Source organism: Lathamus discolor, chromosome 4, assembly GCF_037157495.1.
Source record: "Lathamus discolor isolate bLatDis1 chromosome 4, bLatDis1.hap1, whole genome shotgun sequence".
Classification (NCBI taxonomy): Eukaryota; Metazoa; Chordata; class Aves; order Psittaciformes; family Psittacidae; genus Lathamus; species Lathamus discolor.
This window is the reverse complement of record NC_088887.1, coordinates 17658953-17672534: the sequence shown is the minus strand read 5'-3', so window position 1 is coordinate 17672534 and position 13582 is coordinate 17658953. Positions and strand designations below refer to the sequence as shown.

At 41.1% G+C, this 13582-nt stretch overlaps 2 protein-coding genes across 3 annotated transcripts in view; one reads left to right on the top strand and one right to left on the bottom strand.

The window, feature by feature from the left end:
* Nucleotides 1-3817, top strand: part of GPR89B (G protein-coupled receptor 89B) — a 22247-nt gene extending 18430 nt beyond the window's left edge. For both annotated transcript variants that reach the window (XM_065676396.1, XM_065676397.1), the window contains 3 exons: nt 26-115; nt 767-832; nt 970-3817. In XM_065676396.1, coding sequence (XP_065532468.1) covers nt 26-115; nt 767-832; nt 970-1176 — 363 coding nt within the window. In that variant the 3' untranslated portion in view covers nt 1177-3817. The remainder of the gene's footprint in view (nt 1-25; nt 116-766; nt 833-969) is intronic.
* On the bottom strand, nt 1507-13582 carry PDZK1 (PDZ domain containing 1). The gene is made up of 9 exons (XM_065676395.1): nt 13501-13582; nt 9386-9597; nt 8835-9087; nt 7755-7891; nt 6306-6501; nt 5859-6055; nt 5171-5365; nt 4038-4337; nt 1507-3035 (listed from the first exon to the last, which is right to left on the bottom strand). The coding sequence occupies exons 2-9, from the start codon at nt 9593-9595 to the stop codon at nt 2958-2960; spliced, it is 1566 nt and encodes a 521-aa protein (XP_065532467.1). The 5' UTR covers nt 9596-9597; nt 13501-13582; the 3' UTR covers nt 1507-2957.

Sequence of the window (13582 nt, the reverse complement as noted above, 5' to 3'; positions counted from 1 at the left end):
TAACTATTATTCTTGTTGATAACAGGTGAAATTCTGGTCTCAGCACATTTCCTTTATTCTTGTCGGAATAATCATTGTTACCTCTATCAGAGGATTGTTAATCACACTTACAAAGGTAAGAGCCAGGACTCTTATGTTTTTTTGGCCCAGGAAAGCTGTTGTCAGATCTTGAACTATTTAGACAAATACTGCATGAACCTTTTACACACTTTTGTGTTTTAAATATTTGAATATAAATACTTGCAGAGTGGGGAAGGGAGGAAAAACACCTTAATACCTTCTGCAGTATGTTTCCTCTTTCAGTCTCTGTTGCTGTTACTGTCAGGAATAGATGCAGATGCTGAATGAGATGTTAATGTAAGCAAGGGTTCAAAATGATGCTGTAGCCAGGGCTTAGGAGTAAGGTTGATCAGATAGTGATTAAAAGAATTTAGATTGGTTAGTTTGAACTGCTGGTAGGACTGGAAGGGCATTAGCTCAAGAGACATGTGACTTAATGTCTTGACCTGGTTTTTGGTACCTCAGCTTAAACTTCAATATATATTGTTATATGACTTATACCACATGGCTTGGGCAAAGTCACATTAAAGACTAAGAATGCAGGTTTCTGGAAGTAGGGTACAGGCACCCTTCCAGAAAATATGATTTTTATTGTTTTTAAATAAAAAATTATTGAATAGTATGGTCCTTTTATGCCGTCCTAAGGCACATCAGAGTTGTCTGACTGCTATTTCCAGTGTGTCTTTTTTTTTTATTTCTCCCCTAGTTCTTCTATGCCATTTCCAGCAGCAAGTCCTCCAATGTTATTGTTCTGCTTTTAGCACAGATAATGGTGAGTATGTAAAACCTATCTATATGCATGCATATTTGTGTGTGTGTGTACGTATAATAAAGTCTTCATATGCTGACCCGTGTTAGCCATATAGCCAGTTGTGAAACAATAACTACTTTCTGGTATTTAATTTACAGGGTATGTACTTTGTGTCATCAGTGCTCCTGATCCGGATGAGTATGCCTCTGGAGTATCGCACTATTATTACAGAAGTACTGGGAGAGCTCCAGTTCAACTTTTATCATCGTTGGTTTGATGTGATATTCCTAGTTAGTGCACTGTCCAGTATCCTGTTTCTCTATTTAGCACACAAACAAGCTCCAGAAAAGCACATGGCCCTCTGAGAAAGGACTGCAGTCACACACTGCTCTCTGTTCTTTGAACTGCACTGCTGCAACTTCTGTGGACTGCAAAACTTGAAGGGAGCCAGGACTGTGCTGTGTGTTCCAGCAGTGCTCTTTGAACTTCCACATGTCATTATCAAGTTCTGTGGCTCACTTTATGAAGATGCCACAACTTGAAGGGAAGGGAATGCACATATTTAATGTGAGATTGTTCATTGCCAAGGAATAAGGGCCCACCAGTAACACTGGGTACACCAGTAACTGGGGGCATCAGAACTTGCATAGCAGATTGGCTAAGGTAAGGCCTCTTACAGTTAAAGAGCATATTCATAGAAGGCACCAAGGGAATGTGATTTTATTTTTGAAAATCAACTCATAATTGGGGTTCAGAGGATGGTAATTCTGGAGTTGAATGTTTGGATCTGTGGAATTAAATAAGCTTTTGTAATACGTCACACAAGCATCCCAGTTGTTTTTTGTCATCTCCAAAGATCTGGCTGGAAGTGAACTAGAAAGTGGCTAGGATTTGCTGCCTGGCAGAAGTGAAGTGGAGAGAAATGTCACTCCATTTCTGTATGGAGTGTATGTTGCTGTGTATCACTGGTATCTGCTATTCTTGGGAGCTGGAGATTAGCTTTCTATTGCTGAGACTCAGCTTTGTTTTCTCTCCATGTGTAAATGGAACTGAGGTTTTGGATTCCTCTTTGCTAGAGTTCAGTGTGAAGTCAAAGACCACGGCTATGCCTTGTTTACCTTACATGTTGCAAATTTGTTTCCTTACAGTCTGTATATCTGATGTTCTCCACAGCCTGTGTATTCTTCTACAGTAGCCCATTTCTCCTTTATGTCATTCAAGGCTTAAAAGTAAATTTTATTCATATGACTTAAACTTGTAGCTTCCCATAGCTGCTCTCCTAGGCTTTGTTCAAAAGTTGTTCTGGAACTTAAATCATAGGTAATAAGGATAAGATTGGGGGAGGGGGTGTAGGTCGGAATAGCCACTCTAAACAATTTATTTATGGGTTGTTTTCAGTGTACAGCAAAGAGAGTATACAGCAGCAGTATTACTAAGCCATTTATGTCATGTTCAAGACAATGTGGTGTTGACTTTGAGTTAAATAATGTGCATGAGTGAATTATGTATGCTGTTCTAACTACCATGATCCACAACTGCGTGCAGTGGAGAAAGAATAGTGCTTAAATATCTTGATTTATGAATTATGAGGTTAGCTTAATGTTTGCAAGAGATTTTTGCAATGTTAGCAGGAGAAAGGAGTGTAACATGGAGTACACTGGCTTATGCCACTTCACAGCAGTTGTACAGCTGTAAGTATAGCATAGAAGAGTTGCCACAGAGCTTGAGCTGATAGACTTGCATTAGTGGGAGAACTTCCTCTCCTGGGAGATGGGGAGAAATCAATTGCTCTTCATTAAGAGCTTATCCTTAAAAGGCTAAGATGCTTACAAATATAAAGCATTTCTGCCTTCTGCTGCACTATACTTAATTTTATACTTACAGTTATTTAAGCCTTTACAGAAGGAAGTGACTAACTGCCCACCTTACAAGGCAGAAAGCAATGAAGTACAATTGCAGTGTGTTAAATGAATGCAAGTTACACTGAAATGTTTACTTAAGGCGGCTGCATCTCAGCAAGAGATTGCAGTCCTTTACAGGTATGGCACTCCCAGGAGTAGTCAAGTTCTGGGAGGTGTAGTAGCAAAGAATGAATGAAGAGAGGATTGGAAGGTTTCTTTTTTTGTTCTTGGCGTAGTTTGTCTCCTCACAACTTCGTGTCGTCACTGTTGTCACTGTCTGCTCTTGTAGAGGCAGCTGATTGTGAAGAGGAGGATGAGCTTGCCTGCAGAGGAGTAACAAATACATTCTGATTATTTGCAGTTCGAAAACATGCTTGATACGGGTTATGAAGGACTCCTATTAAGGGTTATGAAGGACTCCTGTTTTCATCTGCACTAATCATGTACTTGTTTGGATGGCGGAATGAGCCAACAAAAGTGATATTTTTTGTCCTTGAAGTGCTTTTTGGTTAATTACATTTAGAGGTAAATTTATTCAATAGAGATTTCCTATTGTTTAATTCCCATCACTGCTGAATTTGCACACAAAGTGTTGTTAACCTTCTTATTGCTGCAAAGTGCAGCTTGGTGGCTGAAACTTTTACAAAAATTTGGCAGCTGGACATTTTCAGACAAGGCTAAGGAAAAATGAACAGGAGGCAGCATTGGTCTTACTCTTCTTTGTCTGTCTCCTTTGAATGATCAGAAAAGAACATTTAAATGTTTAAGGCTGACCACACAGAGGATTCAAAATGACTGTTTCAAGAAGAAATACCTTCCCACTTTTCTGACTCGTCATGCTTCATATTCTTTCTAATGGCATGAAGTGGATAAAATAAATCAGTGCATTTCCTAAAAAATGCCATCGTAACCTGTCAGTTGCTCTTTCCTCTACAAAAGGATCTGACATATTTTACCTGATTTCCCCAAAAGTGGTTTATGCTTTTTTGGTGTATTTAAGAGCTTTTTCCCCCTGCATGTTCAGGATTGTATTGCCTGTTTCCCATCTTCATCAAGGATTACTGTACTTGGATTATCTTGTTCCATAAAACCTCTTGTATGTGCATTCTTTCTGTGGTTTGATTTTGTATTAAAGATACTTGCCTGTATTATGTGTGGGGAAAGGAAGAATTGTTTACGATAATCAGACTACAGCTTCCCTTTTAATAACATGGACTGATTCATACTAATCCAGGCTCAATTAAAAAATCCTAGCACAGGAATACGAGTTTTTTTCTTATTCCCTAAGTGATTTCTCAACATCTACTTAATGTGGTATTACTCACCCTTTCCCTTGGTTCAGATGAGTTTCTCTCTAGTTCTGATGGATGGTTTTTTGTGTAAGCAGGAGGTTCAGAAGTGTCGTCGACTGGATCTGCCATAGAGGCTGTGATGGGAATGTTCTGGTCCTGGAAGTATTTGTAAGCATCTTTGCTGCACACCAGTAGCGTTAGTCTGTCACCACTATCTTGGATTCTTTCCACCACTTTGTCATAGGATTCATTCATCACATTCACGCTGTTCACTTCCACCAAGAAGTCGTTATTTTCCACACCTGCTGTGTCAGCTGGTCCGTGGTTTTTTACCTGCAAAGGCAAGTTCAAACTGTGATACTAGCATAAAACTTGGAAAGATGCATTAACAACTGATGGTTAGTGAGGATATTGTGTTACTATTTTCCTTACAAGACAGCAAAATACAAAATGTTTATGCTTTCTTTACAAGACAGCAGAATAAACATGGGGAAGATTTGTGGGGAAGAAATTAGTTGGGACAGACAACAGGCCTAGGCATGATAAACATGGAACCTGTCAGTTTGGGATTTAAGATACATCTTGATTTTGATAGACTTGTAGAAATGTGGCATGGTGGAATCATAGACAGGTGGAAAACCAATTTTCTTAATTATTTGCAAGTCGCTATCCAGTAACTTTAAAGTTAACTTTACTATATTAAAGTTACATTAAGGTTACCTCTATTATATATCATATCCTTATTACATATCCTTAGTAATGAGTGGAACGCCTTCTCTCAAGAAGGCTAAAGGCACAGATGTGATTTGTTTGGGGTTCGACTTTTGCCAGCTGTGGAATTCAAAAAAGGGTGGGTAGAGCAGGGTGAAGGTGTCTCACACTCAGGACATTCTACAGCCAAAAAAAAAAAATCTATTAAAAATACCAATTTTAGCATGCTGGTCTCATGAATAAAAGCAAAAATGATGCAAAAGCTGGATTTCCCTTTTGTCTAGACATCTAACAGCTTGTTTTTTTGTCTTGGTCCTACAATGTCAGTATGACTAACAGTTACAGTTTTTATCTGAGTGTGCTGGAGAAGAGGCTTGTCTTGTGTGGCTTTTCCTTGAAGGCACTGGCTGACAGACTACTTGGGCTTTTCCTTGTTACTCATTCTACATTAGTACCTCATTGATGAACAGTCCAGGCTTGTTCTTAATCATGTTTAAACTGAAGCCAAATCCACTAGGCCCTTTCACCATCTTGCAAATTCTTGGCTTGTGGTTCACATACTGCTCAGTGTGCAACTCCACTCTTTCCTCCATTTTCGCTGGAGTTGGATCTTGTGCTTTGTAGTAGTAAGAGAAAGGGGAAATTTGAGCCTGAAAAAAAGTCACAAATAAAAAGACAAAAATAAAACTTCATGAAATTTGTGTCAGGCTTCATGATCAAAATGATTTGTTTGAAACCTTTTTAATGACTAAGGCTTGAGCTGCAGTGAAGAGCTCTTTGCTAGTGATTTCTGGCTGAGTGAAAAACTACAGTGTTGATCTATGTGAGAAAGGAATTTTGTTACTCATTTTGTTCATAAATGGTTATACAGCCACATAGCTCTGAATTTGCTGTTTTAAACTTCTAACCTTCCTTGTGGTGTGATTTGTTCCAGCAGTGACTAAAAACCGGGAAGAGGCCAAAAATTTGGGTGTTTTGTGACTTGCCATACGAGTGCAAGGAGAGTTGCTGAAATATGGGTGTATCTTAAACGTTTCCCACCAGTTGAAGCGTCTGTCAGAGCAGACTGGCTGTCTTATTGCTGCATATGTCTCTTCCTACTGATAAATTATCATTTCTAAGTAGTATTTTGCATTTTCTTACCAGTTTATACATGGCATCGGTCTCCTTATCCACTACCAACAGTGTGGTTTTTGCCTCAGACTGCTTAATTTTTCCCACTACATTTTCATGGTCCAGACCACACACCAGCTCTCCATTGACAGCCACTAAGATATCATTGTCTTTGAGACCTGCTGTGGCTGCTGGGCTCTCAGCATCAACATCCTTGATTACATGATCTAAGATCGGAAGGGAGAAAAGGTTGATGTGAAGGCTTGTAAGTTAAAAGACATTAAAATGCATGGAAAACCTGATTGTCAGAATTGCACGGTCAAGACCATTTACCCTCATGCAAGTCTGTTTGCAACATGGCTATAGAGGACTTCTAGATGACCAGTGAGAAGCCAAAAGAGAATCAGGTCTGCAAACCTTGTACCAGACGAAGCTCTATAGCAAATGTCATGGTCTGCGTGTTAACTCTGTTCTTACCACCAGTATTTTGTTCCATCCGTAGGTAAAAGCCATAACCATTTTCTCCTGTCTGGATCTCAATAAGTCGTGGTTTGAGGGGAAGCAATCTCAGGCTGGCACTCTCTTTGCTCAGTACCATCTTCTGGCTCTTGTAATAGTGGTCTGTTTCTTCATTTGAGAGTAGAAACATAACACGATTCTCAGACTTTTTTACCTGTGATAGTACATAATGCAGTCTTGGATGTCACCACTTCAACAATACGTGGGAATTGTAGATGCTTTCATAGCTGGTGTACTGATGATACACATAGTGATGTGTGGGTGCTGTTGATGAATGAGCCATAAAGCGTAGGCCATGATACCATAAGTTGACTACCCCTCACTCCCCATCCAGTCAGAAATTTGGGCCAAGATAAGATCTTGGGTATATAAGATCTAGTACATATACGAAGAAATATTATGTATTTCGTACCGTGTTCCTGACTTTTAGGGAGTTAGCTGTAGAGTGCCAAGAGTGTGGTATACAGTACCATCCAGTGAGCCTCAGTAGATAATGCTTGGCTTATCTAGATATGGAACTCTACAATATAGACATATTGTGCCATCTATATGGCTATTTTAGTTTACAGTGACAAGAGTCAAGTTTCTGTCACTCTTCCATTTCCCTGTATTACTGATTCTGAGTGTTTCCTTGTTTGTTCAGCCTCTTGAAGTCCATCCTTCTCTTATTCCTTTATAATCTAAAGGATGCTCTTTTAAACTCATCTTAACCAGCATCACTCTGCTGCTGCTGTTACAGTAGCTCAATAAAACACGGGTGTTACACAGTTCCATAGTTAGTAGCATGCACTGGACTGTGATGTTGGAATTCTGGAGCATGTACTGCCTATCTCATGGCTCTCTTGAAATCTCTTCAGCTCCAGCTGCGTTTTAGCATTGCCAACAGTGGAAGCTGGAAGCCTCATTAGCAATATTCTTTGCAGCTGAGGCCAGGTAGTGAAATTACATGCACAGTAGTTTTCATTAGTTTTGTACTTCTTAACAGGAGAAAGGAACTACTGTCTAAAAGAATGAGTTTTCCCTGTTCCTTGACTGTATCACCAGAGAGTTCCCCCTCTTCCTGCCCTGGAAACCACATTTGATGACTTGCCCTCTTACTGTTACAAGTATTTCCAGGACTTTTAGGAGCAGAGCATGATTTATTTAATAGTGTTCCTGGCAGCAGCACTTTTATTTAAAATTCTTTGCCCTGTCCTAGTGGCATTATTTATTCAGAGTCAGTTAAAGAGCCTGCTTGACAACAGAGCCAAAGCGGGGGTACTCTGCTGTGTTGACGATACATGAGCAGTAGCTTCCAGGATTTACTGTGAAGCATTCAAATCAGCCAGACCTGCCTCTTCAATAACCCTAATGGGTTGCTGTGAAAGTGGGCCAGAACAGAAGATGAATCAGTGTACAAACAAATACCTTTTCCACCACTTCCTCATGTGTGTCATTTTCCACATTTTTTCCATTGATTTCAATCAGGCGATCGTTATTTTGGACACCAGCCTTTGCAGCTGCTCCTTGTGATGAAAGCTCTACTATGAACAGCCCCTTCTGTCCTAAAATAAATGAAAGCTCATTACGCAGGGCAAGTTGCTGACATATGCCTGAATTTAATGGTTAAGGAAACTCGGTACTGATGACCTTAGAGACTCTTGGACTCTGCTTACATGCAGATTACAGTGACACCACAAATCTTCTACATGGACATACCTCCATCTCTCTTATTCTGTCTTGAAAAAATCACTTCTGTGGGGGTGGGAGGCATTTGTTCACTGTCTGCAGCTCAAACAATCATTTATCAAGAGTTCTAAAGGGGAGCACTGGATTTGATTCCCATCTTCTTCCCCTCCCACTTTGAAGTGAGGAGCTGCTTTTGGTGTTGTTTTATACATTTCACAACTCACTGTGTTTGAAAGGCTTACCTGTTTGGTCTTTCAGTTATATTACATTTTGAAATATCCTCCTTAGAGGTGATACTCTCCAGAAGACTTCCCTATTCTGTTAACTGGCCTTGGAAGAAAGGCATATGTGAAGGAGGTTCAAAATCCCTTGCTTTCTAAATGAAATAAATACATTTCCAATTTGTAAGTTATTACAGCTGCCTAGAACTTTGTCTGCTGGTACCTGAGGTTATTTTAAGGAATAGAACAGGACTTGATGTAGCATGTTAAGTGTATACCTGGTATTTAATCAGGGACTGCAAATTTTATTTTGGTAGGTGGGCTTAAGTAACAAGCAGAAAATAGCTTGTTCTTTTTATCTCTTCCCTGTACTCCCCCATCTTTTCTCCACCCCGTAAGAAAAGTGGTCCTTGGAAAACCATGCACTGCATATGTAGAAGGGCTAGTGGTAGACATGACCTCATCATGCTTCTCACTTTCTGTCAGCAAGAGCAGTTTGTGTGTCCACGTTGGCCTCCACAGTAACTGTGGGTGCCTCTGACCCTGCTTGCTGTCTCTCTTTCTGTGTACACACCATCTCTTCCCACCAGGCTCCTACCTTCTGTGGTTTTCAGAGAGAAGCCATAGCCTTTCTCTTCCTTCACTAGGTAGCAGAGCCGCGGTTGTGGAACTGCAGTGATTGCTCCATTGACCATGGATGGTGGGGATTGCTGCTCCTGTTGCTGTCCTGTTGCCACTTTTTGACCAAGCTCTTCCAAGTTTAGTCCTTCCTTTTCAGCTTTTTGATAGGACGCATCATCCAGAACAAGTAGTACAACAGAATTCCCGCTATTTTTGACAATCTCTACCACCTGTAGTGGGCAAGGCAAGCATGTGCTAGAACAATTGACTTTAAAACATTCCCCAGGAAGGCTTGCACGATCTATTGTTTTTGTTGTCTCATCCCTCTCCTTATTCACTGTGGAGGCACCTCAAAGACATTTCATGCCCATGGTGGGTAATGAATGCTGTGGGGAGATTCTCAGAGCAGTTGACTTGGCTTTTGAATTTCCTAGCTGAAGATGTCAAAAAAACTGGAATACACACATAGTGGTATTGGTTCTGGGTAATGGGGAAGTGGTGTGGGTACAGGGCTAAACAGAGAAGTACCTGTGCATGTTCTTGCTTGTCTACAAACACACCATTAACTCTGAGGACTCTGTCTCCATCCTTCAAGCCAGCCTTTTCAGCTGGGCTGTTCTTTGCCACGTTCCGGATGAGGTGTCCTGCTGTGTCTTTCTCAACACTCAGGTAGAATCCATAAGTCTTTTGGGGTGCTTTGGTCACTTTACATTCTCGGGGCTGGAGAACAGAAATCATCTCTGGCAGACAGGATGGAAAAGGTATGTGTCAGTAAGAACAGTAAGCTTACCTAGTTATGCTCAGTCTCTATACGTATAGAGAGAGTTTGCTTCAAAATTCTTGGGGGTTTGCTTCCTGGGAAATCCTGCCGTGCAAAGCTGACACTAGTTAACAAGGATAGGGAGAAAAAAACAATCCCCTTTCCTCTCCCCTCCTCACTTTTCTTGTCTCCCTATCTCAAATGAAATCGAGCAACATGCAGATGTGGAAGAAAGAAGTTGTCTGTCTGTGACAATGTGGTGAAAATTGAGGTTAGGATTTAATACCTGAATAAAGTCTTTGAGAGGAAAAATGATGGCAGCCCCAAAATATTGGAACATTGTTAGGAAAACTGTGTGGCAAAACGGGATTTCACTGAAGCACCGAATGGTCAGGGTGGGAAGGCACCTCTGGAGGTCATGTGGTCCAATGCCCCAGCTCAAGCAGGGCCACCTAGAGCCAGTTCTCCAGGAACCAAGTCTTGATGGCTTTCGAATATCTCCAAGGAGGGAGGGAAGCTCCATTACTTCTCTGGGCAACCTGTGCCAGTGCTCAAGTCAATCTCATAGTAATAAAAAGCATCCTTATGTTCAGACGGAGCTGGCTGTGTTTCAGTTTATGCCCATTGCCTTTTGTCCTGTCACTGGGTACCCATGAAAAGAGCCTGGCTCCATCTTTGCACCCTCCCTTCAGATATTTTTATACACTAAAAAGTCTCCCCTGTGCGTTTGCTTCAGCAGGCTGAGCAGTCCCAGCTCTCAGCCTTTTGAGTATCTCCAAGAATGAACACTCTACAGCTCCTCTGGGATAACCTGTACAGATGGATGAGCAGCTGGGAGCAAGGAGGAACCTCATTGTCCTAACCAGGCTTTCCTGTTCTTAGTTATTTTAGCTAAACAAAATTAAGTTTTGGGAAAGACATTGTAACTGTGGTGTTAATGAGTACAGGGTTTGCATTGAAGGGTGGAAAGCAAGGACTATAAAGGAACTAGGAAGACCCTTGTCTATGCTTACAAAGCTTTTTTTTTTCTTCTAGCTGTGTTCAGTATTTCTACATCTCAGTTTTCATACAAAATGGTGCACTTGCTTTATTTCTGTGCTCTTTAGAAGCTACTGATAGAATCAAAGTTCTTGGAGCTCTCCATGTTTTCCTCTGCCTTTGAGTCCTAATTAAACACTTTGATTCTATTATGAAAAGGAGCTAACAGGCTATTTCACTTTGGATTTTCATTATACATGAGGCTTGGGTGAGACGTGAATGCAGGTATTGTGAGGTCTAACAAAAGTGTAGAATATTCAGGCATACACCTAGTGACAATGTGAATGTGCCATCAGGTAGTCGCTTGCAGGAGAGGTAATTTAATACTGCCTGGTCTGTGTGGAACAAAACAGGAGCTGAGACAGTGCACTTCTCTTGTAATTCTCACATAAATCCTGAAATGACCATAAAGCCTCAATTTGCTGCCTTACTAAAACTTTATCTCCATCTCTGATGACTTGAACAATGACAGGAGATGTAATCAATATAAAAATGTGACATTGTGTGAGAAAGGAAAGAAATTAAATTGGGTTCAGAAATGACAGGCTGCTGAAGTAGTAGTAGTTTGATTCAAATGATTTCTCAATGAATTTGTGACAATTGGAGCAGAATTTCCAGTTGATGTTTCCAGAGTGCTATGTTAATTCCCCAGAGAATCTGAGGCAGCTAGTTAAAGAGCATACTTGATGCTGCTACCAGATTGCTGTTAGGCAGTGACCTTCGTCCTCCAGAGGTTCTGGAGCAAATCCTCCTAGAAGCTGTGTTAAGGCACATATGCCAAGGGCAGGAAAGTGTTTGGGATCTGACAGCATGGATTTACTGATAATCATAAAAGATACCTGATGAACCCTGATGACTTTACATAATGAGTGGACTGGCTCTGTGATGGGCAGAAAGCAGTGACTTTGATACAGTCTGTAATACAGTCAATGTAGCCATTCTGGTAACACGTACTGGATAAGCAGACTACTAGATGATGCAGAGAATTGTCTGGGTCACTAGGTTCAGAGGGATTTGATCAGTGGTGTATAATCCAGCTGTTGGGTGGTTATTAGTGACATTCTTTTGCTATTTAGAGGGACCTCAGCAGGCTAGAGAAGTGGGCTGACAGAAACCTCATGAAGTTCAGCAAAGAAAAGTGAAAAATAATCTGTGCCTAGACTATGCACAACAATACAGGCTGATTGCTGAATGGCCAGAAGGCAGCATTGCTGGGTAGCACTCAAGTGCCAAGTTGAGTGTGAGTCAGTGGTGTACCTTTGCGGTACTGTAGCCAGCAGGTCAATGGAAGGGATCATTCCCCTCTCTTTGACATTTGTGAGACCGCATGTGAGGACTGTCTCCAGATTTGAGCTCCCTTAAGTAATTGACATATTGGAGCTAGTCCACTGAGGTGATTAGGGTACACATAATGTTTAAGGAGGCAGAGAGAGCTGGGTTTGTTCAGTCTTGGGAAGAGAAAGTAAAGGGAGGATCTTATTGATGTCTTCAACTGCCGAACTGGATTGTTTAGAGAACACAGAGCCAGATTCTTAACAGTTAAGAGGATGAGAACCAACACGCAGGCTATGGCAAGGGGAAGTCTAATTAGACAGCCATAAGGACAGCTTTTCATCTTGGGGGCTGTCAGATACTGAAACAGGTGCTCAGAGAGCCTGTGGAACTCCCATCCTCGGAGATACTTACCTGGATGGGGCCCTAGCAACCTGATGTAAGCTGGTCTTGTTTTATATGGGGCATTGGACCAGATTACCTCCAGAAGTCCTTTTGAACTTAAACTCTTCTATGCTTTTATGAGGTAATGAATCCCTGGTTCAAGTAATGCTTATCATGAGCAGGAATATTGTGTACTGAAAGTAAGCAATAGGTGTGACCAGGGAACAGCTCCAAAGGTAGTTGTCTTAGGAACTCCTGCAAAAGATCCATGATGATAAAGGGACAAGACAACTGCAGATAACTTCCTCCAGTTGGAAAGTCCAGGTAATTTGCAAACTTGCTCTGTATTTTACTGGAAAGATATTTTTTTTTCTGCCTCTCTCTACTGACAGAAGTCTGTCAAAAGGCCAAAGTTGTGTTGCAAAGATAAGCCATTAATCACAGCCTAATAAATACTAAGAAAATTAATGTTTGTATGTAAATATCTCTATGCAACTCCATGTTTTTTCTTTGTATCACCTGCGTGACTCATGCGGGAACTGGAGTTCTTTCTTTTCCTTTTTAAGTACGTGGGGTCAAGTCCTTCCATGGTAGCAGCCTATTGCAGAACTACCTCTGTGGTTACCCGTACTACAGACTGTTTGCTGTCAAAGCTGAAAGTGCATTGTTGAGTTTAAATGGGCAGCATATAGAGCAGTATGGATTTGTGGTGGGGGTTTGGCACAGGTGCCACTGCAGCTGGAGAATACGGGGAATTTCAGCATGCAGGATAAGAAGCCTGCTGACCATGGTTCCCTTCTTCCCCTTGGTCAGGTGTCTTGTACTTTTTTGAGTGTCTGTAGTTGCACTGGGACTCACTCACATAAGGATGGGCTGCCTTTACATTTGGCCATTGTTGGAATGCATCAGACTGCATTGATAGCAACTACAACTCAAAGCATTTTTCTTGACAAATGCTGGAAATCTGTGCTAATTCCTAAAGTTAACATGCAAAACCAGTGATACACAAAGCTGACGAAACAGTAGGCTTTTACGGGAAAGATTATTCCTTTATATTTAGAAATGGAGGGAAGGTTACACTACACTGCATGCTACTTTTAATCCATGAAAGCTTTACATGCAAAATTATTTGGATTGTAAGAAGGACTTTTCTAAGGGAAGAGGGTTTAACAAAAAAGGAATATCTTACCTGTATGGCTATGTGGAGCAGCATTCACAGGAATTCTCTTTTGCTGCCCCCCCTGTGGCAGTATCTATAAGTAAGGCTGGAC

Excerpts from the sequence above, each read along its gene's own strand:
- PDZK1 (XM_065676395.1), bottom strand. The coding sequence starts at position 9,595 with ATGATTTCTGTTCTCCAGCCCCGAGAATGTAAAGTGACCAAAGCACCC. Across the intron at positions 7,892-8,834 it reads CTCTCTGAAAACCACAGAAG|GACAGAAGGGGCTGTTCATA; the intron begins GTAGGAGCCTGG and ends CATTTATTTTAG. Across the intron at positions 5,366-5,858 it reads CCGATGCCATGTATAAACTG|GCTCAAATTTCCCCTTTCTC; the intron begins GTAAGAAAATGC and ends ACTTTTTTTCAG.